This window comes from Nelumbo lutea, chromosome 4, assembly GCF_056320005.1.
Source record: "Nelumbo lutea isolate HS-2025 chromosome 4, American lotus-T2T, whole genome shotgun sequence".
Classification (NCBI taxonomy): Eukaryota; Viridiplantae; Streptophyta; class Magnoliopsida; order Proteales; family Nelumbonaceae; genus Nelumbo; species Nelumbo lutea.
This window is the reverse complement of record NC_142687.1, coordinates 87,362,606-87,388,484: the sequence shown is the minus strand read 5'-3', so window position 1 is coordinate 87,388,484 and position 25,879 is coordinate 87,362,606. Positions and strand designations below refer to the sequence as shown.

General features: G+C 37.2%; 1 protein-coding gene across 2 annotated transcripts in view; it reads right to left on the bottom strand.

The window, feature by feature from the left end:
• LOC148861578 (Cation efflux family protein) overlaps positions 1-24,570 on the bottom strand; it is a 42,600-nt gene extending 18,030 nt beyond the window's left edge. The window contains exons 1-6 of one of the 2 annotated variants that reach the window (XM_088986638.1): positions 23,858-24,570; positions 22,319-22,388; positions 9,704-9,801; positions 8,884-9,023; positions 8,279-8,394; positions 6,700-6,796 (exon numbers count right to left, since the gene is read on the bottom strand). In XM_088986638.1, coding sequence (XP_088842764.1) covers positions 6,700-6,796; positions 8,279-8,394; positions 8,884-9,023; positions 9,704-9,801; positions 22,319-22,388; positions 23,858-24,202 — 866 coding nt within the window. In that variant the 5' untranslated portion in view covers positions 24,203-24,570. The remainder of the gene's footprint in view (positions 1-6,699; positions 6,797-8,278; positions 8,395-8,883; positions 9,024-9,703; positions 9,802-22,318; positions 22,389-23,857) is intronic. The other variant, XM_088986637.1, reaches the window with a different exon arrangement.
• Positions 24,571-25,879: the final 1,309 nt, after the last annotated feature.

Below are 25,879 nucleotides of genomic sequence, written 5' to 3'. Positions count from 1 at the left end.
AAACAACTGGGGTTGTGCTCGGGTTTAGGTCAGGTGTTATACAGTGTATGCAGTCAACTCCTATCAAATTGATGTATACTAACATTTATTAGTGAATAAAATCAGAGAATTGTTGTTTCATGTGTGCTATGCTATGTTTCTGTGTATTACCTCTTAAACTAGATATTTATGAGACTTATGTTAGTTTAGAATATTCTCAACCATTGAATAAACGTGAGGAGTTATCTTGCCGAGGTTGACACTGTTTTACTATCAAATTAGTGGAGCGTTCTGTCTCAACTACTAGGGTTAGACCCAAGGTACAATTAGTAGGTGTTTGCTAAAATACTAAACATGGACCATTTCCAATTATGCCCTGGACCTTGGAGATAGATGGGCAAAACTAGAAAGTTGCACTTAACATCAGACTTGATAATGATGCTACACTAAGTGTTGGGTTGGGCTGCTCTTGATGTACCAACTAGTGAGATCCTCTAAGGGTCAAATACCTATTGGAACAATTTGGAATATCACTTGAGTGGGCAATTGTGATAGGATCAGTCGCTTTGTCGGACAAAGAGAATATCCTGATTAACACTCTCTCTGATGGAAACATAAAACTTAAACTACCAGCAGTGGATTTCAACATGTTTAAAAATTAGAAGCTAATTTGCAAAATTAATTTATACTTATAAATAGTTTATTTTATGAAAGGGTTTGCAAAAAGGCTTTAATCCTAGGATTTATTTGAGCAAAGAGTGTGACACTACATTTCATAGTCAAGGAAGAGGTCCTTCCCTGTGACTGTTAGCAATGTATACATATATGGGCTAAGAGGTTAAAAGCAAAAGTCTTTTGGGATGAAACCTAATGGGCTTATTTCACACATTAAACCATTGGTTTAGGGTTCATAGGGTGGCTGAAAACTAGAGCCCACTTATGTTTAAGTGTTGCACCAACCTAAGCCCAATGAGATTGGGTAAGAGGTTCACTAAGCACACCTAGTGAATTCGGCCCATGTGGGTCCTACGCCATACAATATTCAGGTCTAATGGGCTGGTTAAATTTGTGAATCAAATTACTTGAGTATAATGGTCCAATCCAATTAAAGACTAGTTTGACTAGTCACATGAATAGTTTCACTAGACAATTGGATAATTGCATAACATGGGTCAAAATTAGAATGGGATTGGATCATTCTTATTTCTAAGATGATTTGGATGGTTTCCAAGTAAGATAACTTCTAATCAAGTAAGAAGGAAACTCCTAGTAGGACTACACTTTTCCAACTCTATATATGTTAAAGTAAGAGAGAGTCTTGCTAGAGATTATCATCTATTCTCCTACCTCCAAAACCTAGTTCAACCAAGGCTGAAATGGGAGCTCTCTCTCTCTCTCTCTCTCTCTCTCTCTCTCTCTCTCTCTCTCTCTCTCTCTTAGATCGAGTTCTTGCTTTGGACTGCGCCATCTTCAGTTTTTGGACTCGATTTGAACTTGAGTTTTGGGAGTGAACCACCACTTCGGGATCTGCAATTGTGGTATCTGCACCAGGTACAATTCCAACTTTGATATGGACATCAAAATTGATTGTCTAATCCTAGATCGATCCTAGGAGAAAATAATTTCTCCATGGGAACTTCGAATTCTCCATTCTTGGACCGATTAAAGATTCAATTTTTGCACCTGTTAACCCAGCAAAGTTCGACCTTTTGGGATTAAATCAGTCCTTACAATATCAGGTTGGGTCGGGCTTGGGTGGGTTGGTCAGGTTTGAAAGATCAAAGAATTTATGTACATATTTTTATATTTCCTTTATGGCCCAATTTAAAAAGTAGAGTTCATTGAAAATATATACAAAATCCATTTAGAAATGTACAAATACATATTTTATACATGTACACATGTATATATAATTAGAAAAAAAATATTTTTTATATAAATATAAAACATATATGTATGTATTTGTTGGTGGACTCAAGTTGGGTCAGGCATCGGTTGGGTTGGGTAGGGCTCAGGTTATACTCAGGCTACCCAAGCACTCAACCCAAGTTTAGGTAATGCTTGATTTTTCCAACCCAGGCCCAACCCATACAAAAACTTAGGTTGGATCAGGTCGGGCTCAAGTTGGGACTAGACCTGTTCGAGGGTCGAGTAGCGGGCGGGGATCTAAGTCGGGCTTGGACAAGATATCAGGCCTACGGGCTTAGGCTCGAGCCTAAAACATCGAGCTTTATCTTTATTTGGGTCGGGCTCAGGCTTTCTCAAAAAATCTCGAGCCCAACTTGATAATGTATTTATACAATAGAAATATATTTTATATAATAAAAAATATATAATATATTTTTTCTTTATTATTCTTATCTTTTTTCAAGTAATAGTGAAAAAAGGCTTATCTCTCCCGGTGTTGGGGAGAGATTTGAAAAAAGGCTTGCTTCTTGGAGGAAAAATCATCTTTCGGGGGGTGGGGGGAGTCACTTTGATTAGGTCTACCCTAGCTAACCTACCTATTTACTTCCTGTCAGTGTTTAAGATCCCCATAAAGGTTGCTAACATTTCGGAAAAATTAATGAGGGATTTCTTGTGGTAACTAGATGTAAAAGCTAGGAGGTCTTGGGATTGGGAATATTAGGAAAAGGAACATGGCATTGTTGGGGAAATGGTTATGGAGGGTTTCCATTGGAAAGAGATAAATTGTGGCTAGCATACATGGGATGGAAGACAACGGTTGGGAACTGGGAATTTTGGCAAGGGCTACAGTTGTCTCTCCTTGGAAAGCCATTCATGATTTGCTTCCAGTCTTCTCCCCTTAGATCAGGTATGGTCTTAACTCCGGTAATAGAATAAAATTTTGGGAACAACATTGGATTGGGGACTCACCTTTGATGCACCAATTTCCCTCCTTGTATGCTCTATCAGATTTGAAAAATGAACCCATATCATCCTTCTTAAGCCCTTCAGACTCTCCTTCTGGTTTTGGGCAGAACCTAGGTCTGAGAAGGGCAATTAGGGATACAGATTGGGATACATCATGTCTTTGTTAGCCATCCTCGAAAATGTTTTCTTGGACCCTAATAAGGAGGACACCAGATTTTGGACCCCTTCCTCCTCAGGTATTTTCGCTTGTGCTTCATTTTTTGAGACATTAACTCATCCTTCTTATCCTATTGGGTTGTCATTCCTAGTTAAAGAAATTTGGAGCAAGCCCATTCCTCCTCAGGTTGGTAGTTTTTGTTGGGAAACTTTCTTGGAAAGAATTAACACAATTGACCTACTTCAGAAAAAGAAACCCAATTCTTGTTTACTTCCTAATAGGTGTACTCTTTGTAAAGCTGATGGGGAAACTGGTTACCACCTTATGGATACTTGTTCAGTGGAAAAACAGTATGGGAGTGGGTTTTTTCCCTCTTTGGGTGTATCTGGACTCCCCCTAGGAGTGTCCAAAGCTTGTTCTCTGCTTCATTTCTCAGATGGCTGAAGAAGAGAGTGAAGATTATGTGGAGAAGCATTATGGCAGCAGTGTGTTGGTGTCCCTATGGGAAGAAAGAAACTCGCAAATATTTTCAAACAAGGAAAGAACCCAGGAAGAATTGTTAGATCTAATACTTGTAAGGGTAGCCCACTAGCTGAAAACTATGGAGCTGTTTTCCGGTTATTCTGTGGCTGACTTGGTAAGAAATTGGAAAGAGCTTCCTCTGCCCTATGTAAGAGGACTCGTAGCCCTTCTTGGTCCCCTCCTCCCTCGGGGTTTATAAAACGGAATTTTGATGGTAGTTGTTTAAGGAATCCTCGGCCTTCTGGGATTGGGGGATTTTCAGGAATGACGATGGTTATCACTGCCATATTCTCAGGCCCAATTGGAGAAGGAGACTCTTAGGGCTGAGATTCTTGCAGCCCTGAAAGGTATTCAAAGAGCAAGAGATTTGAACATCAGATGTTTGGTCCTTGAAGGTGACTCGGAGGTGGTGATTAGGTGGCTAAAGAAAAAAGACAGCGGTCTGTGGTGTTATAGCAATGGGAAGAAAAAATTCAAATGGCTTAATAGGGATATTGTGTTGCATTACAGCTGGGTGAAGCGGACTGCTAACTAAGTTGCTGATGGGTTAGCCAAGAAAGGGGTGAATAGGGAATCTATATTTTGGGCTAACTTTTGACTTTCTTCCAATGTATTTTGTTGGTGGGGAGTTAAGACATTTTACCTCCCCCCTTTGTACCTAAAGTTTCACATAGTTTCATATCATTAATAAAGTTTCTTGTTACTAATCAAAAATAAAAAATTAAAAAATAGTGAGATCTTTCATTATTTTTTAGGTTTTGAGGTCTTTTAATATAAAAAAAAACAGTTTTTTATTGAACAAAAAAAATATTTTTTTCCAATTTTCTGGCCGGGCTTGGGCTTGATCCTGAGCTTTGGGCTTTATTTAAGGGCCGGGCACGGGCCCAAGACCTAGGCCCACTGGTTGGGTCGGGCTCGGGCTTGGGCTCGAGCTCGGGCCTGGGTATATTCTATTAATACAGAGACAAAGCCCGGCCCAAACCGGGCCATTACTTAAGTTGCACCCCTATCTATCTACATGTTTAGGGGCCATTACTTGGTGAAATGGTAAAATCTAGGCTAAAAAGCGTGAGAATTCTAGTTCTTATCTGAGAGTGCCACTTTGTGCAAAAAAAAAAAACTGCCAAAGGTTAGGACCAAATCCAGTCTACTACCCTCTCAAGACCCCAAGTGGTTGGGACCAACATTGAGTGATGGCATTTAATCTACCCACATGTTTGACGGAGAAGCCTTCATGTCTAAGAAATTTGCTTTAACACAAAATGCATGTGTGCCACATACAAGATGCACGCACATGCATACATATGTGTGTGTATTTACTTAAGTCGCACCCATATCCACATGTTTAGGGGCTATTACTTGGTGTATGGTAAAATCTCAGGCTGGCAAGCGTGAGAATGCAGGTTCTAGTCTGAGGGCAGCCACTACACATGCATGCATGCATGCATAAAAATTATTATATAATATTCTCTTGATATTTAGTCGTAATTATTATTATATTATGACATAAGGAGCCCTATGACATCCCAAATCCACATATATATATATAGTGTGTGTGTGTATGTGTGTGTGTGTACTTAAGGATTTAAAAATTTATTATATAATACACTCTCCTGATATTTTTTTTAATCAGCAACACAAAAAAAAAAAAAAAGATTTCATTAATTAGAAGAAAACAGGATTACAACAAGAAGTTGTGAAAAAAACAGCTTTTAGAAGCTTGTCCCAATTCAATATCACATTTGAGCCCAAAATATGTGTTCTATGCACCCCTTGCTTAGCTAAGCTATCTGCCAAACTGTTGGCAGTTCCCCTCACCCATCTCACTCGGATTGACATGTTCTGTGACAGCCGTTTGAATCTTCTGAAATCATTCCTCAAATGCCATAAATATTATTATATTATGTTTCTTTAATATAAATCTTGTGATTTAAATATGGATGTTCCTTTTATGATATTATATTGTTTATCCTTCAATAAGAGTTTAAAACATCAAAATACCAACTATATATTTAAAAATATTTTCTAAAGGAAAATAAGAAGAGTCATCTACAATGATAAACTCAAAAGAAGAATGGATTTTAATAATAAGGATTCCACTAAAACAAATTATTTACATAATACTTATCTACTCATAAATTGAACACTTAAATTTAAAGAAATGTTAGGCAAGGCCCACGCCATGGGCTTTGTTAAATAAATTGACAATGAAGAAGCCACTCCATCATTAATAACAAAATATTCATTTACTATACTTATTTTTGTTTAGTATGATGAATATATAATACAATAGACATGGTTAATTTTTATGTAAATTTATCATTTATAACTACATAAAGTTTATAATTAATAAAATGTACAAGTTAAAAACTAATTCAATTTTACAATTTTGTCTCTATTTTAAACATAATAAATCCAAGATATCAGTTTTTGCATAAGATTCAGATTTGAAGTTTCAATAATCAGATCAGATTCAGATATGGCTCGATTAGATCCAATTCTGACCTGTTACAGCCTTAACGACATGCCCATATTTTGTGTTGTTTTTTGCACATTTATCTGTTTTATATTTTTATTATTATTATATGATTTATAATGTCATGGGCCCAGATGGTTTAACTGTTGATCCACCACGGGAAAAGACAGTTGAATTGCTAGCATGGGCCCAATCCTTTTTTATATGCTGTACAGATTAATGATATGTTAATTATTTCTTTGAATTAATTGTTTTTATCAGTTCTTTGAATTAAGTATTTTACTGTATGTAATATTAGAATTTGAAAAATATGGGCTACTTCAATAGTTTATACATTTTTATAGACATCCAAAAATCCTTTCATAGGTTATTAGATTAATGTAAAAATAAATTTTGAGATAATTAATTATAATATAGAACATTTTAATATTGATTTATTTATTTTTTTATACAAAAAATAGTAATATGATTGATGAGTACATTAAATTAATACTAAATTAAATGAAGAGATAATTAAAAGACGTTTTAATAAATGACAATTGAATTATTAATGCCTTCTGGTTACTTTTATCTTTTAAAATTCAAAAAATGCAAAAAATTAAGAGGGGTCTAGAAGAGTGGATGGGGCTGTTGACAGTCTATCACATTTTCCAAACTTAAAAACATAAAAAAAGAAAGGAAAACAATGTACCTCTGATAACCTGTTTCAACTCCAGCCTTTAGAATCATGCCTGAAAGAACAAGTCCTGCAAGCGGATCTAAAAATTTTACTCCAAGAACAGAACCTCCTGCAGTCAAAAGATCCAATTTTCTATTAGTATTTTCAAGGCCTAAAACGCAATAGATGGCTTTCCATTAAAATATTCTATCAGGAAGCAATCAAATTTATAAGATCCTCTAAATTTTTTGAGCATATACCTCAATAGAAGCTAGCAATACAGTTAAGTAAATAGCAACATCTTATCAAAGGAAATAGTGTGTTACACATTTCATCTACCACTACCGGAAAAACAGTTCTATCATACATACTGTTTGAAGAGTGCATATTATTAAAATTCAACCAAGAAGAAAATATTAGTGCAGCCATTTCTTATTATTACTGATAAAAAATGAAAATATCATTGCAATCAGATTCATGTTTTTTTTATCAATACAATCAGATTCAATATCTTTGAAATGCATCAATTAGTTGTCCATATATCCTCATTTATGATATGTATACATGAATGAAAATAAGTGAATTTCCAACAGTGGGAATGAGAACTATGGGAAGCTACTCAAATTTACCATTCTCCTGTATTTCTGCACCGATTAATAATGTTGGACAACATCACACTTTATCAACTCTTCAAGTGATTTAGTCGAACAAAAGAGACAGTATTTTAGTCCTAAGAGGCAAACTAACTGATATTCTAAATCATAGGTCAATTACTTGGAACTCAATTGGAAACATAAGAAATGCCTGAGGTCCACCTCTCTCTACTTATGATTTAAATTTGAGATGTTTAAACGTGCTCAATTAATTTGACTTTAATTTGGTTTCACCTTCACTAGAAAGTTGGATTATCCAATTACCTATACAACAACCCAAAAATTACATAATTCAAGCATGAACTGAGCAAGTTGCAGTTAATTTGTGGACAGCTTATAGCATGTTAAGGATTCTTTACTTTTGTAGGTTTTTATTATTTTATCAACTTGAGCCATTTGCCTTTTTCAAATGGAGTTATTTGATAGATACTGGTTCTCTGATTTATTTCTTACAAATTCATGTAAAAGATGTAATAGGTAAAAATACAAGAGATTCTCAACAGGCTTAGGAAAGCACTAAGAAGCAGTTGTGGAACTTCCTGAACTGTGTAAGAGAAGATTGGGAGGGAGTTTCATCTTTTCCTTTCAGCATTTTACTGCTTTCCCACTTTTGCTTTCTTCAACTGGTACTAATTGGTTGACATCTACAAAAGTGTTTTGCTTTAACAATTAAAAGCCAAAATGGGGATTCTACTTCATAGATGCAGTATCATAAGCTAAAGATTCTGATATCGATAACTTCTAACTTGATAATCTAATAACATAAGCTATAACTTCTTCAAAATAATAATAGCCTCAATGTGTCCCCTAGTATTTGAAAGTTAAGTGTCAGTTACCAATGGTGAACCATGGAAGCTTCCTAAAAATGCACAACTTTCCTTTTCACTCAATTAAAGGTAGAGTGAGCTTCAGATGTAACTAAACAACCTCATTAACTAAACTAAAGTGAAGATTCTTACCAACGCCAATAAGAGCAACTAATGATGAAAAAGCATCTACACGATGATGCCATGCATTTGCTTTCATTAGTCCACTTCCTTCCTTTTCTCCAGCTCTTTTTGTAATCCAGTAAAGTCTATAGGGGGTAGGAGGACAATGTAGCAAGATGAGACTAAATTAAATAACATTTGAAAAAACAGTTCAAGGGAAAAAAATCCAATTTTTCATGAATATCTGAAACTACACTCATTCATAAGGCATTAGGCTTGTTCATACCTTGAATATGAACTAAATGTTAAGAATTATTGCTGGTATGGAACATAACTTAGTAATTATAAATTCCACAGTAAAAATACCCCCAAATATGTCTTCTCTCGTACTAATGTATAAAAAAAATAGATTTTATATAATAAAAACTCAACTTCATCTACATGAAACTAATAATAAATCTATGGTCAATGAATAATCACAGGCTTGCAGCTGTTTATCCATCTCAGTAAAGAGCAAGCATCAAATTCAGTTAAATTGGCAAACAGTTATTTGAGACAGAAAGATGATAACCTGGCCTTGCATTTCTACGCACATAGTTTACATTTTGAATAAACAGTCCAAAACAACCTCATACCCTTCTTTAACAGAGACAGATATAATAGTCATGTTTAGAGCCAAGATAGGATGATCCATGTCGATTCCATGGTGATGTCCACCATGTCCATGACCATGACCTGATGAATGACTGACTACTTCTGGAGTCAACAACAATCCCTGCAGATGATGAAAGGAGGAGTTCTAAAAAAAAAGAAAAAGCAAAGGTGGACAAATTTTGGAAATTTCCCTTTTCTTTTTGGAAGGTGGGAGTGAAGTTTAATTATATTGATATTCAGAAATAGACAATCTTGGTTCTAAGGCCCATATAATTCTTGCCACATTTTGGGTATTAAGATGAAACCCATACAATACCTTACTTTTTCAGGAAAAAAAAGGCCCAGCATTATGTGGGTCCCACCTAGAGAGGGGGTCTGCACCAAAAACCAGCATGGTTAGATTACTTTCAACCATCCTATCTATCCCTGTAATACATACTTTTGGAGTCATTTTTAGCTGATTTTGGTCCAGTTAACATCTATGGCAGGATCCATTAAGTGGTGGGTCCTGATCATCCAAGCATGGGACACAAGGCAAGTTATGGAGTTCCAGACCATGTAAATGGTATTGCATCCTAGATTAAGACATTACCATTGAAAAGAAATGAGAATTGATCAAAGTCCAGCACATTTTAGATGTATTAATTTGCCAATATTAATGGTAATTGATGAAACTTAAATTCCTGATAATTTCTTAAAGATGTGAGGAATGGGAACCAGAATGAATAAAAAAAGGTGTTCAGTTAACTATTATTGTCTAATGGTTGCTTTGAAAAAAAATAAAGGAAGAAAAAAAATTACCTGCAAAATATCTAAAGCATGCCATGCAATACCTCCTGCTGTTGCCAAAAGCATACAAGAAATTCCAAGAGCTCCAAGAGTCTCAAATTTACCATGCCCTGTGAAAAGAGAAGAGAGAACACCAATTAAAATCTATTATTCTGCTTTTGGCCTATAGTTTTCATGTCAATGCATGCTCAAATGCACTGATTTGGATGTTATGTAAAGATGATTATGTCACCTATTCAATGAACCTAAGATCCCGTGCTATATGATTTAAAAGAGTTAACAGCAAAATATCGAAAGCATATGTGACAAGAATTACTACTTTTGGATTATTTGGATTTTAGAGCTTTATTATTTCTATGATAGTAGGAACTGGTTTCAGAAATGATGTTTTTAGAAACTTGTATGTGATTTATAATGAGTCAGTGGTTGAGGCCCAACCTTTGGCCATTCTAGGGGATACATTAGTTTGAGCCTAATATTTTTGAAGGAACTAGCAAGCAGGGAGGTCAGAAAATGTGTCCTTCCTATAAAAGTTGAGAAGAGCTCCCTTGCTGGCCCATTGGAGGGACAAGATCATTTGGAAGGAAGATCCAAAAGGCAAATTCTTGGTGTTACCAAGCTCAATGCCCCCTTCTTTTATTCAAGGTAACCTTGCAATCTGAGACTCTTTATGGTGTTACCAAGCCCAACCCCCCCCCCCTCTTTTTTTTATCTTTGATCAGCAAAGTGAGAATTCTATTCAATTAAAATAATTAAATTAGAGTTACATCAGCAAGAGTGCAGACGATTCAACAGAAAATGTTACACTAAAGCCCAAAAAAGCCGTTGCCTTTGAACACCCTGTTTAGCTAGAGAGTCAGCCATTCCATTTGCACTTCTCCTGACCCATGTGAATGAGGCATTAAGTTCCCTTGCTATGCTTACTATCTCCCTTACTGGAAGCCTGTAGTTCCAAGGAACATTACTGCTTGAATTGGTCCAAGATATCACTGTTTTTGAGTCCCCTTTTATCTCCAAGTTCTTAAGATCAGCTCGCTTGGCAATCTTTAGCCCTTGCAGCAGGGCTAACAGTTCAGCTTTTAAGGAGTCTCCTTCCCCTAAAGGGGTAGGGATTCACCATTAACAGAGCAAAGGATGCACATCCCCCCCCCCCTCTTTTATTCATAAGGTAAGCTTGAAGCATAGGGTTTAGAAGAGGCACTGATTCAACAGAGAAAATTGATGGTGGTTAAGTGGTTAAACCCATAAGTGGTGGTTTCAAATTGAATACAGATGGAGCGACTTGTGGAGAGTCAGGTTTGGAAAGTGGTGGAGGTGTAATTAGAGACCAGAATGTAAAATCCTTCATTGGCTTTCGCTAGCTTTTATGGGGAAGTCTCAAACACAAAGGTGGAGACCAGGGTCCTCCTTGATGACCTACGACTATGTGATGAACTCGGTTTATACGACATTTGGGTTGAGATGGATTTGGAGGTTCTTATAAAAATGGTAAATGGTGCAAATGTCTGTCCCTTGGTGTGTCTGGCATTTTTTGGATGAAATAAGCGAGCTGAAGGGAAAGGGTGGCTAGAGCAATATGCCATGCTTACAGGGAATTAACCAAGTGGCTGATGCCTTGGATAATTATTCATCTGATACAGAGAATAGCTGGACTTTCCAACCTAGTGAGGATCTTCCTTCAACAGTGAAAATGTATTTTAAGGGAAATCCAAGTGGGTTTGGTTTCATCTTCTTGGTTTTGTAAGACTATCCAGGCTATTCTATTGTAATTTTATGAATGGATGATCTTTTGTATATGTTCTCAGAGGGGTAAGACTTCTACATTCACATCCCCCCCAATAGGTTCTCTTTTCTAATAAAACCTATGGTGGATGTCCTTCCACCAGGAGTAAAGTTTGGGGATTATTAAAAAAAAAAATCTTGGTCTAGGTTTTCAAGCCCCAAGGCAAGGCTAGGCAACAGGAGAGTGCCTTCTCACTTGGGTGAATGGGCGCCTGCCTTGTGCGTGATAAATCAAAGAACAGAGGAAAAAACAAAGGCATAAAGACCCTGCTGTGTTGAATTTGAAAAAGAGATACAAGAGTGAGAATGTCTGTTTTTATATGTTAATTGCAGGCTTTTATGACAAATACCAGATGAATACATTTTTCCATTTCCATTGTGGTTTTCCCCAAACCCCTTTTATGGATCTCTAAATTGAAAATTGATTTATAATAATGTCATTTTACAATCTTTTTTTCAAAAGGTAAGTATGAATCTTTTGTATTACAATCTTTTTTTTTTCAAAATAAGCCCATTGTCCCAAATGATTTGACTCCAGTGACTACTGAGATCTTTTGGCTTAAAGCCAACAATATATTGCCAAAGACTAGCCCGTCTGATCATGTGCCTTTCTACCTGTATTATCACAGATTCTACATTGGATTTTTTCCAGTCAATAATTAACTTATTCCTTTATACCCAGTGCCAAAGCCTTGCTTGTGCCAATGTTCTTCTTTGTCTTATATCTACCTACCAACTTCTTATTCTCCTCATTAAGTCCTCTCTACTGCTGTTTGAGTTTCTTTCTTGGTTAACATAGATGAAGTCCACACTTGAAATTTCTTAAATTACAGCTTGAAAAGAAACCCCTAACCTGAGTTTTCTTGTTACTAAGCACAGTCCTTTCCTTGCAATACTTTCCCCTTCTACCTTGCTTTCCACCCATAGATCACCCTGTGTTGGTCCAAGATCATGATAGTAGTTTGTTGCATTTACCTCAGATCTGAACCACGTTCTCTTTTCATTCCTTAACTGATAGTATGTTCTCTATATTCCTTATAACCTGTAACCTTTCTCAGACACTAGTTACCTTATTCTGTTAACAGCAGTACCCTCATGGTTTCCTACCCCATCCAACATTAGAAAAAAGTTTTTTTTTTTCTTTGTGTGTATGTTTTTATTATATGATGTTGGTACCTTTCCTGCTAACTGGGTCCTGGCTCTTAAAGACTTCTCTTGTCTTTTAAAAGGAAAGGTTTTACATGTAACTAGCACACAGTTTTGGGTGTACAGGGAGGTAAAATGTAAAGTATTTATATGGCTAATGGCTGTTAGCCTCCTCTGTACATCTTTTTTTTTATCAGTAGTGACAGAATTTATTAAGAATAAGAAACTTTAATTACAAGAGAGGGGGAGGTAAACTTTCTTAATTCCCCCAATTTATCAAAACAAAAGATACAAAATTAGAAATGATCCCAAAAGAAAGATCCCCTATTCACCCCTTGCTTGGCTAACCCATCAGCAAGTTAGCAGTTCTCTTTACCCAACTGTATTTCACCTCAATGTCCCTAGTCAACCACTTAAATTTTTTCTTTTCACTGCTGTAGTTCCAGATAGCAGAGTTATCTTCCTTTAGCCATCTCACCAGTCACCACCACCTCTGAGTCACCTTCAAAACCACTTTTCTTAGGTTCAACTCCCTTCCAGAGCCGCAAGGGTCTCAGCCCTTCCAGAGCCGCAAGGGTCTCAGCCCTAAGAGAATCTCCTTCTCCAATAGGGCCTGAGAACATGGCTATAATAAGCCCTTCTTCATTCCTGAATGCTCCCCCTATACCAGAGAGCCCTGGGTTCCTTAAACTACTGCCATCAAAATTCAGCTTCATGAATCCAGGGGGGGAGAGGTCCAAGAGGGAGAAGAAAACCGTATTAATCTAGGCAGAATTAGCTATCTCTAACCAATTTCTCAGCAAGTCATCCAAGGAGAAAACTGTGAATAGGTTCAGAGATTTCAGCCAGTGAACCACCCTTAAGTGTATCAGCTCCATTACATTCTCAATGGTTCTTTCCTTTTCTGAGAAGATACGTGAGTTTCTTTCTTCCCAGATAGAGCCTCCTTTGTACATCTCTGTACTTATTAATGAAATTTTATTTACCTTAAAAAAATTGTATGAGACTGAGGAAAAAAAGTCTTTATTTAAAAGCTTTTAAGAAGTTTTATGGTGTTTCTTTAGTTTTCTTATATAAATATGATATTAGAAGTTGGGAGTTTTAGACATCCTCATATCAAAAAAAAAAAGATAAATTTGTATAAGATCCATAATATGATTTTAGAGGAAAAGAGTTTAAAAACAAAGACTTTGTCTTTGTCTTTTCTTTTGTGTAGTGCTAACTCCACTCATAGGCCCACAAGCAGTTTGAAGCCCAACACAGCACCGGCACTGGCAAGCCCAGCTGCAGGGTGACCCACTTATATTTTCCCAAGGAACCCACATCACACCCGGCAGTTACATGAGGTCTCAGATGCATGAATTCTGTTAAAGCTCTCAGGTTCAGATCATATCTGGGATCATGGATTCACATTCACATAAATACCAACCTGAAGGAGAAATGGAACAACCCTGAAGTTCAACTCATCCTTCTCTTCTTCTCTTGTTCTTCTTTTCACCTGTTTTGAGGAGGCTGGTTCTTCACTTCTCCCTCAAAGCGAACCCTGAGTTAGGCAGTAACCTAACATTTTTGGTATCAAAGCACCAAATCAAGATGCCTACCACTTGAACTTTGTTAGAATCGACAGTACAAGGGTAGTTAAGTCTTTTGTCTATCTAATTAAGGTTAAGATCTATTTTGTCTGGGTTTAAGTTGTGTGTCCCATACTTAATGAGGGGCAACTCTGTCTTTTGTAATCTAATACAAAGAGTATAAATACAAAGTGGGTCGGCTGAGAGAGGGGACTTTTCTTCTTCTCACACCAAACCCTCTCTCTCTCTCTCTCTTCTTCTTCTTCTTCTTCTTCTTCTTCTTCTTCTTCTGAACTAAGGTTAATCGAATTATTCACATGGTATCAGAGCCCTAGGAAATCAGTTTCGAACTCAGTTTTCTTTTCTCTCCCTTGGTCCTCCTGAGATCGCCATATCAGAACTTCTCTTTGAAGTACTTCTAAACAAATTGGAGGATCAATAAGGGACCAAAAAGGAGTGGTCATTTTTCCTTCTTGGAGGTAAATATGCTTCCAGTTGCTGTGGTGGTTTGCTAGAAACCCTCTACTCAATGACACGAAGGGGGCTGGTTGTGGACAGGTGTGAACAGAAATCTCTAATCGATTAATAGTGTAGTGTGTTCTCTTTCTTTTGGGCTGGATTTCATCCATGTGGCAGTATTGATAGGTAGGTACGCATATGAACCTTTTTTTTTTGGTTGGACTAGTGGACCATTACTTAAAACCCCACCTATTGGCCAGTAGGGGTGTTTTTTTTTTTTGAAAGAAGGTAAAATATGATTGTATTAATAACTGGTCTTGTGTACAATGAGTAGTTGTACAAAAAAAAGGACCTCAAAAAAACTGGCAGGTAGGGGTATTCTGTTGAGACACAAATAAAGGGAATATAAGTGTACAAGAAAAGGCCACGTCAGCCTTTAAAGAATATAACTAACAGCCAACCACTAGAACAAACTAAATAACAAACTAGACAAGTGGACTGGACAAGTGGAGAGGCTGGTACAACAGAATTAACAGCCAACCACTAGAACAAACTAAATAACAAACTAGACAAGTGGACTGGACAAGTGGAGAGGCTGGTATAACAGAATTGTAACAGCAGTGTTATAACAGAATCAATTATTGAATTGGGAATACAACCTCTCTCTCTCTCTCTCTCTCTCTCTCTCTCTCTCTCTCTCTCTCTCTCTCTCTCTCTCTCATTCTGGAGGCAGGCTCCCTCGAAAGAGTCCCTGAGTTAGGCAGTTCCTAACATATTCACAGTCCAGTTCGGTGCGGTTTGGAGAAGATCTCAGACCAAACCAATATATTACGGTTTGAGAAATTCCCAGACCAAACCAAACCATTTTGGCATGAAAACCGAACCAGACCAAACTATTTTATTACGGTTTGGTGTGGTTTCTAATACGGTTTGGGGACTTTTGGCCATTCTATGATTCCACTGGGCTTAATCCAATTAGGAAGCCCAAATAACACCCCTAAAAAGTTTTGAAGTTAAAAAACTTTTGTTTTATTATTTTATTATTGTAGTGAGAATGGGCCGAATGGGCCCCAGTGTTCTTTATTTATTTTAAGTAGTGTTTAAAAGTTATGTTTCTTAGTTATGGGCCTTATGGGCCTTTTTTATTTTTTTTAATTATCTCTTTAGTGTTGGCCGCCCCATTAAGGGCATCCAAGTAATTGTACTCAAACTTAGAATTATTAATAAAAGTGATAAAAGGGGGCTAGGGAGAGAGGTTTGAATTCTTCTTTTCTCTCTTCCCTTCTTTTCTCTCTTCCCTTCTTTTCTTCTTCCACAAACTATTGCTGAAACTTCTTTTCTTCTTCTTTATCTTTCTCTCTTTTCTTCTTTTCTTGCATTATCTGAATTACTGTAGGTGTAATTTTCAACTTAGTACTAGAGAGGGTTCTCACTTTCGACTTTTTTCTCCTTTCTTTGCCTATACATAGTGTGTATGGAGAACTGATTGGTTTATCAATCAGCTACTTATGCAGCCTAGTTAGGAAGGTTTTTGGAGAGTTTTGTGGAGGTTTTTCATCCTTAGTTGAAGCCCAGGGCAGGTTCTTGGAGATTTTTCCCAAAAACCCTAGATAACTGGAGAAACCTTGTTACAAGTCGTAAAGACAATTTGAACCAGGTGCTTGGGAATCAGAGGTAAGCCTTTTGATTTCTATTAGGGGTGATTTTGGTTGGATTGAATTCTGGAACCTCTAGAAGGGGTGGTTGAAGTTTCTTTCTTTCTCCCAATCCCGCAATACCCAGTGAAAGGGGGGTTTAGAGGTTGTCCTTTGCTTAGAACAATAAATCTAGCCTAGTAAAGCCCTAATTTGATTTTCGTTTGCATCCATTTACTTAATGGAGCAAACTGGAGGAGAGACCAAATATTCCACAAATTCCGGGTTTGGACATGGGGGGTCAATGGAGAATCTTTTTGGGGCTGACTACTATGAAGCTAGGTGGGACCAATTATTTAGCTTGGTCTCAATCTATTAATACCAAGCTATGAAAGGTGTGTAATAGAGGAAAATGGGGTTATATTACCGAGAGCAGGAAGAAACCGGAGGAGGAGGATTCTACCTATGAAAGGTGGATGCAGGAAAAGTACACAGTAGTGGGTTGGTTAGTGAATTCTATGCAACCACACATTAGTCAGCATTGCCTGTAGATGGAAATTGCAAAAGAAGTGTGGGATAGTGTCACAGAGACCTATTCCCAAAAGCTTAATGTTGCTTGGGCCTACAAATTGAAGCATGATGTGAATGATCTTAGACAGGGGAGAAGCCCTTAGCAGTCTACTTCTCTATGCTGAAATCTCTTTGGCAAGAGATTGATCTGATGGAAACTATTGTTTGGGATTGCACAAAGGATGCAGAAACATATAGGAGGTTGGTGCAAAGAAATCGGGTCTTTGAGTTCCTCACCGGATTCAACTCGGAGTATGATATTGTGAGGTAGAATGCTTTAGCAAAGGATGAGCTGACTTTGTCTCAGGCATATGCTATGGTGAGCAGTGAGGAGAGCAAAAGACAAGTTCAGTCTGTTGAGCCACAGGTTGATCACTATGCTAATGCGGGGATGAAGCCAAAGGTTAGCACTGGAAGAAAAATGTTATCTATGAATACTGCAAGAAGCCTAAACACACTAAAGCCACATGTTGAAACTGCACCTAGAGCTTGTTTCTACCAGATTCAAGAAAGAAAATGGTGGGAAAAAGGTTGATACTAGAAAAGGTGGAAATGAAAATATAGCTACCTCTTACAAGGTGAACAAGGACAAGGTGGAGAGAAGTCAGTGGGGGAACAACTTATAGCAACTAGGGCTGAATATGATAAGTATGGCCGAATCAACAGTCACTTGTAGGGGTGCTCATGGTTCGGTTAACTAAACCGTGGGGTATTTTTTCAAATTGAACCGACCTGGTCGGTTTTTTAAATATTCAAAACCGAAACCGAACCGGTGCAATCGGTTCACCAGTTAACCAGTTAACTGGTGGACTGGTTAACCGTGATTCAGTTTTTCGGTTTTTTTATGCACTTAAAATATTTAAAAAAAAAAAACTAATATTGTCGGTGGTTGTCGTTGTGCCAGACTGGTTGGTGCTAGTGGTTGTTGGCGGAGCCACAGAGAGGAGAGGTGAGAGAGAGAAGGATCACGGATGCTTCAAAACCACTGCCCATCGACAGTCGACAAATGCTTCAAGCCTTCAACACTACCAATGACATTGAATGGCGTTGGTGCTTGCTTGCCGGCGAGGCGGTGACCGGCATTGCCGTATGGTGCTGGTGGTTGGCGCGGGCCGCGCAACAGTCTGAGAAGAGAATAGAGAGACTAAGAAGAGGACGCCAAACAGAGAGACTAAGAAGAGGACGCCAAACAGAGAGACTAGAGAGACTGAGAAGAGAGCGCTAAACGGAGAAACTAGAGAGACTGACAAAGTGAGAAGAGAAGGGAGAGACTAGAGAGACTTAGAAGAGATAGAGAGTGAGAGAAGCTGAGAAGAGAAAAAGGCTTACTCTTGAGTGGTTCCGAGTTTCAAAGAGAGTCTAGTAGCAAACTGAGGTTTTCGAAGAGAGTGAGACTGGCAATGGCAGTCTAGTAGAGCCACAGAGTGGCAGTCTAGCACTCTAGCAGACTACCGAAGAGGGGCTGAAATTGAAAGCCTCTCAAAGACTTAGACTGCCGAGTCTTTTTGAAAAATAAAAAATATAATATAGTATTATATAAATATTATTATATATATCAGTCGGTTCATTTAACCACCTGTTTTTATAAATGGTTAACCGGAACCGAATCGAAACTGTCGATTTTTTAAGAATATCAAACCAAAACCAAACCGACCGGTTTAGTTAACCGATTTTTCGGTTCAGTTTTGGTCAGTTTTTTCGGTTGGTTCGGTGTTTTTTTTTTTTCGCTCACCCCTAGTCACTTGGAGTCCACTGCTATAGCTCCTTCAAAGATTGTTCCTTTTTATGCATATGCTCACTCAGGTATTCGTGCCACTACACATCATGCTTCTTCCTCAAGTACTCATAAAACCCCATAATTAATTCTAGTGTTTCTCACCATATGACCAGTGATTCACAGTTATTCACCTCTTACCAACTTCTTTCTGGTCGGGATAAGATATCCCTTGCTCCTTTCATGTCTCCATACTAAAGAAGAGTGTATCTTCCAACCAAGCAGCGAGACTAGACCCTCCCACCTCCAATGATGAAGGCAAGCTCATAGTTCAAACCAAAGAAGACTATTGACTTTTAATGGGTTAAAAGGGGGGGCAGAGTTACCATGGAGGCCTTGGTTGTCTGGTTTTCTTTATCGGAGGAGGGTGCTACCTAGGAGTCACTAAACTCCAGTAGGATTGCCCTCACTTTGACCTTGCAGACAAGGTCCATCTCATAGAGGGAGGGGATGATAGGCCCATAAGCAATTCAAAGCCCAACTCAACACCAATATCAACAAGTTTCACTGCAAGACACCCCACTTACATTTTCTCAAGGAAGCCACCTCACACCAAGCAGTTACATGAGGCCTCAAATGTGTGAGTTCAGTATAGCTCTCAAGCTCAAATCATATTTGAGATCATGGATTCACACAAATACCAACTTGAAGAAATGGAAAAGTCCTGAAGTTCAAATCATTCTTCTCTTATTGTCTTGTTCAAACCAAGCACTTTAACATTTAGGACCATAACATACCACCACGCTTCCGCAGTCGACATCTCGAGTCTCGACAGCTTCACTTTGGGAAACTCTCATGCTAGTCGTAGGTAGCCCTCTCCACAACACTCTCACTCTGGCAGTAGGCAACCCTTTTCACAATAACTCACACCCCGGCAGCAGGTAGCCCTTTCCTTTTTGGTTGATTTCACTTGGCACCAGGTAGCCCTTTCCATGACAGTTTTTACTCTACTCCAAGTAGCCCTTTCTGTGACAGCTTTCACTCTACTCTAGGTAGCCCTCTCCATGATTTGAACTTGAGATGTCGTGGTAGGCTCTAATAACATTTGTTACATGTTTGACCAATATACCAAAAGTCTTAAGACTGTTGGAACACATCAAGCCAAGAACTTTAACATTTAGAACTAGGCCTATAAACGGATCGAATTTGAATAAAATCAAGATACATTCGTATTCAACTCTGATCAAAGAGTGGATGATTTGAATTCGATTCAATATTCGTGGGATATTTAAAATTGCAAATTGAATTCAAAATCAATTAAAGAATCAAATAATCAAATCAATTCGAACTTGACTGGTTTATAAACTTTAAACATTGAAATAAAAGCCCTAAGAAATCCCTCAACGTTGCAACTTGCGAACAATATAGAAAAAAACTCAAAAACAAAAAAAAAAAAACTAGAACAAGAAGAAAAGAGAAAAATCCTAAAAAATCTAGAACAAATAAGGGACATAGAGAAAGAACAAGGACAGAGTAAAGAGTGTGGATGGCTACAGCCGACAAAAGCCAAGGTTTGAATGTCAGAAGTCAAAACACCATGAAGCCCTTTTTTATATGACGAAAACACCCAGTCTTCTCTCCCTTCTCACCATGCTAAATTTTTTACCATGAAAGAAATTGCAGAGCTACATGTTAGAAATGGGGGAGAAGAAATAAAAAGAGGGAGGAAAATGAAGATGATGAAGCAGAGAGGGATTAATGGATTAGAATATAGAGGAGAACTGGAGAAGGATAGAAACTGGGAGGGAAAACTAAGAAAAGGGAGAAGAAATAGAAGGACTAAGAAAAGGGAGGGAAACAAGGGAGATAGACGGAGGGAGACCAGAAGTGAGAGAGATAGAGAAAGAAGGTAGGTTAATGGGTTATGATCTCAATGAATAGAAAAAGAGTATAAGTCTTGTCCATCAATTGTGTTTTGTCTTTTATGTTAAATAGGACAATTACTTTTTGTAAAAAGGAAAAAGAGTAGAAAACACTTAAAAGGTGCTTGATAATTTATAATTATATTATATTGTAATGTATCAATATATATTATACTTATATTTAATCAAATCAAAACAGTATAGATTCAAATTCAATTGGATAAATTAATCGATGAGAAAAATTTATTCAAATTCAACTTTTCGATTAAGTGGATTATCCGAATTCGATTCATTTACATCAGATATTGAATTCAAAATCGGATAGTTTGATACTGTTTACACACCTATTTAGAACCATAACAATTCCACAAGTCATGGTTCTTGACTCTCAAAAAGTTTCTTGGTGTTATGGTTCCATCCTTTCCCTATCAATTAGCATTCTATGTTTCAATTTAGTTCATCTACTCAACTTGTATCCTGTTTCTCAATTCTAGTTTTCTCTCTCTTTTTTTCTCTTGATTTTACTTATTTTTCAATTTTATCAGTATACTTTTTTTCTTCCAGGTGCTGCATTGGGTACATCCCATTTGATAATCAGTACACATCCCTAGTGAAAAAACAATATTCCCCTATTTGTAATGAAAATCTGTTTCAAAAACAAGTATTTTTTGAGAAATAATTAGAAGTTTTTGTAGTTTGTCAAAATGGGATGTGTCAAAATAACAATCCTTTCTTTACTTGCCATTATTAACAGATATGGCAGTTTCTTCATTCTGGTCCTAATTATCAATATCCAATCCTCAATCTATCTTTAGGCCTCGTTGGATATGTTTTTTTCTTCATTGTTTCTCTTGGCTCCTAATCCTAAATCCTAAGCTTGCTTCCTTAGAATTATATCTTTGAGCTGTCCTACCAGGGTGACCATTGCAACCTAGGTGACCAGGGTTCAAATCTTCAAAACAGCCTCTCTGCATGTGCAGGGGTAAGGCTGCGTGCATCTGCCCTTCCCCAGACCCTGCATTGGCGGGAGCCTCGTGCACTGGCTGCCTTTTAGCTGTCCTACATAAAGTCAGTATCAAAGCTAAAGATTATGACACAATATAGAACATAATATGACACGTCTTGCCCCCTTAGACTTTCTAAATAACTGAGAGAGAACATTGCTTTGAGTGTTGCAATACCACATTGTTAGAATGGTTAATCTTTGGAAAGTAATGCATGCTCCCTAATGTGAATAAGAAAATTCATATGTAGTAACTAGCAACAAGGATCCTATGATACCCAAAAAAGGGTCTCATGACTACAACCACTTCAATCCATAGTTATGCAGTCAAACTGAACTCAACTCAAACTAGACTTATCCCAGCTATATGCAATTTTCCATACAAATCCTACTTTATTTCACTATATAAAGTGAATCCAATTCTTGTTCAAGAAGAAAGGTGTCACTCTTCTAGTCTATCCCTTCCTAATTATCTCTCTCATAGTTTTTTATCTTCTCTTATGATTTAGGATTCTTCATTTCTTGATTTAACTTCATCAAAACTGATCAAAAAAATTTAACTTCATCAATCCCTTGATCCCTGATCATTACAAAAAGATAGTCGGTGTCTTGTGTTGCACATAATTATCAAAACTCTTTTCATTTCTTTCAAAATCAGTAAAAAATAAATAACAGATTTAAAGCACCAAACGCAATCCATTATCTCAACTAAGGTGATATCGTTTTCTGGATAATAATCTATATAGTAATATTGCTTATGTTAACAAGCAAGACATGCATATCTTGAGATTCATGGAGTAGCATGTAGGTACAAATCAAGAGTGACCATATGGATGTTCTGTGTCCTTTGGAGCCCTTGCAAGCTTAAATGACAATAGAGCAACACTGCTGAGGACCTGAAAAGGCACATACAGAATTGTTTTAAGCACAGAATAAAACTACAGGAAATTTCTAATGATGATGAAGTATGAAATTACAGTGAATTAAGCAACATAAACAAATTAACGAATATAGTTGTTGGATTTAGGACTCAAGACACCTCAAAATCTTCTTAGTTAACAGTAAATTCATACAGAATCTCATAGCCTATAGTATCTGTATCATTACGGTAGTTAATTTGGTAAGTTTGCATGCACCAAAGATCACTTTGATCTATTTGGAATAAACATAATAAAGAGTCACGTGGAGAACACGTCATCTCCTATAAGAAATGCTGCATCAAGTTCCACAACTAACTGATTTGTGCTAGAATGGAATTTCTGGCCTCTTGGACTGTCACTCCAAGACAACAGTCATCATGTTTCTTTCATACATTCAAGAATGGCAATTTTGATTAAAAAAATACAATATCAAAGTTCATTCAGAGCAATTTTGACCCAAAACCCACAACAATAAGGAATTAAAATGCAATTAAAGCAATAAGCTGCCTTCTATAAGAACCTTGACAACTTTAATATTTCATGCATACAATATGAAACCAGAACTCTAATAAGCATTCTAACCCAATAATCAGGTATAAATTTTAAGGCATGTTCAGCAATGTGGTCAATTCCATGTCCAAATAATTCTGAAAAAAGAATCACCCAGAAAGAGGAAAAATCATTCTTCATTCATCATTTTCAAATTTATGTTTAAAAAAAAAATAGTTATTGCTGATTCTTAGAATCTTCCTTTTTTTCTAAAGCTACTTTTGTAGTGTGTGATCAACCTTTACCGTCTTTTGCCTATGTAGTGTGATCAACCTTATTTTATCCACAATGCAATTAGTTCTCGAGCCACAACAAGTTTTTTGAGTATAATAGCAGTTTTTCTGTTGGGGAGGGCTAAGAGTGTTTATCCCTCCCTTTCTTATTGTACTAAATTTCCTCTTTTTAATGAAATTGATTCTGTTATTATCAAAGAAAAAATAGCATTAATGGTATTAGTGACGATGATAACGATTATCATGACCACTGTGTTAAGACAAAATTTTGTCCTTGAATTGGTTAGCAATCCATGTACCATTACTTCTCCAAACTATTTGACGCTACCAGTGGGAATTCCTTCCCCAAGATATTATCTCAAACTCTCAATCGAAGCATGTCACTAAGCAATCACATACATGGCCATTGCCTGATGCTTATACAACCTTGTAAGAACATGATCATCAAAAAAATGATTATCATCAAGGCAACAATGCACCATGTTTATGCAGTCAATAGTCGCTATTGCACTATTTGAATTGGTGGAAACGAAAAAACAGAGAGAAATAAAGAATATCAAAGGCAGTGGTATAATTAAAGCACAACTGATAAAACAAAAACAGAAACTAATTGAAACCAATCAATAATTTGTTTTAAAGAAAAGGGGGAATTCAAAAACTTACGACGTCCGACACAGAATGTGCAGCGTCAGCAATGATGGCAGTGCTGCCGGACAAGTAACCGGTAAAACATTTTCCGGTGGCAAGAGCCACATCAGCAGCGAGACCCAACCTAAAAATGTTCTCGCCTTCCTTGCTCGAGTGATGTTGGTGATGAGAATGGCCAACGTGCCATCTCCTAGGAATCTTGTAATGGGGGTTGTCTGAGAAGATCAATGAATCTTGTAAAAAATAATTGATTGGGAGAATGAGAGAATTAGAGCGGTTCCTTATGTTTGTGGAAGAAGAGATTATAGAGATGCAGTAAGCCTTGTACATGGGACCTAAATTAGAGAACCTGAACCCCATTCTGGAGTTAGATTTTTCTACTTCTGAGTTTCTGAAGTTGAATTGGGGAAAATGGAGGAAATAATAGGGGAAATTTAATCGAAAGGCATTTATAGGGTGGAGGGAAGGCTTCTTCTCTTGGTGTTGGGAGTTGGGAGAGATACCGGAACTCGAGTGACTGCTACTCGAGCGAACGCAGTGAAAACATCCTCCTTTGAGTTCGAATCTGCTGACCACCAGATTTCCTACTCACAGAATCCTTCGCTTTAGCTTCATACGAGTGGCTGTGCTCGTCCAACTTTATACTTTACAACAATGGTTAATGGAGATCAGAAAAGAATAGATTCGACTAAACGATCCTGTGTTGTAATTTTACGAAAGAGAGAAACGATCGTTCGTATTGTAGAACGACAAGTGTTTGTAAGGTTGAAGCTAAATGGCTGACTACTAACTCACTTACTCGTGACGCCACGTTGTTCAGGGCCTGTTTGGGAGTGTTTAAGGTAGCGTTTGATAAATTTTAAATCTGAAATTTGAAAATGTTAAAATGACGTTATTTGTGTGCAAAATCTCAATAGATATTGTTGTTCGTGTTGGATCAATTCTCCAAACATCTGAAATAGCTTAGTTTGGTAATTTGGTAATTTTGAATGGAGTTAGCATTATTTCATATATTATCATTCAAATCGTTAACTAATAAATAATATTAAAATCATTAAAATGTTAAAAATTATAACAAAATTAACAATTAAAAGTGAGTATTTAAGATCCCCCACATACTTAGTGTAGTGGTTGGATAGTGCGGCAAGTCCCTTTATCGCTCAAGAGGAATAACTCGAATGAGATAATTTTGGGTTTAAAACAATGAGTATACCTTGTCTTTTCAAAATTATTCATGTGCATTTTGGACTTTGGGCCACGTTTGAAATGCATCTAAGCGCATTAAGTGTTGGGTCATGATCTTATCATTTTTATATTTGAAAATGCATTTCATATCATCCTTTCAAATTCAAACCCAAATGCAAGTGGCATCTAAAAACAACATTTTTAGACTTCAGAGGTCGGAAAAAAGTGTTATTAAATGCCACATAACTTTGGTTCAGCAGCTTTGAAGAAGTTCTGGGCAAAATTTTTGTACTAAATCCATGTAGATTGATATACAATGGGGATTGAATCCCCATCCCTACTATACAATGAGTATGAGGCCTTACCTCTCTAATCAATTGGGAATAGGAATTTGTTACCAACAAAACACTCCCAACATTGTCTTGCAGACCATGACAGCTCACATTTGGAATATCTCTTGTGTCATTCATGACTCATGAGGAGATGTTCCTAATGTGCAACTGCATTAGTTTGTTAGGACAAAGATGGGAGTGCTTGTTGGGAGCAGATTTGAACTTGCCATTTGGCGTTTTGTACGGTTCTTAAATTTTGGTTCTCTAAATATTTCACCAATACATGTGCGATTATATGCATGCTCTAGAAGCATGAAAATTCAGTTGCACATTGGGAACACCCCCCCCCCCCCATAAATTTAACATACATGTATGAAAGATATTCCCAATATGTGACTATATGCCATTCCTCAAACCCATAACCCCCAACCTTGGCGCAAGTAGGATTCAATCCCAAGTTTTCACTACAACCGGCTAGAGATCATACCAACCAACCAATTGGCACCTTATCATATTTTAC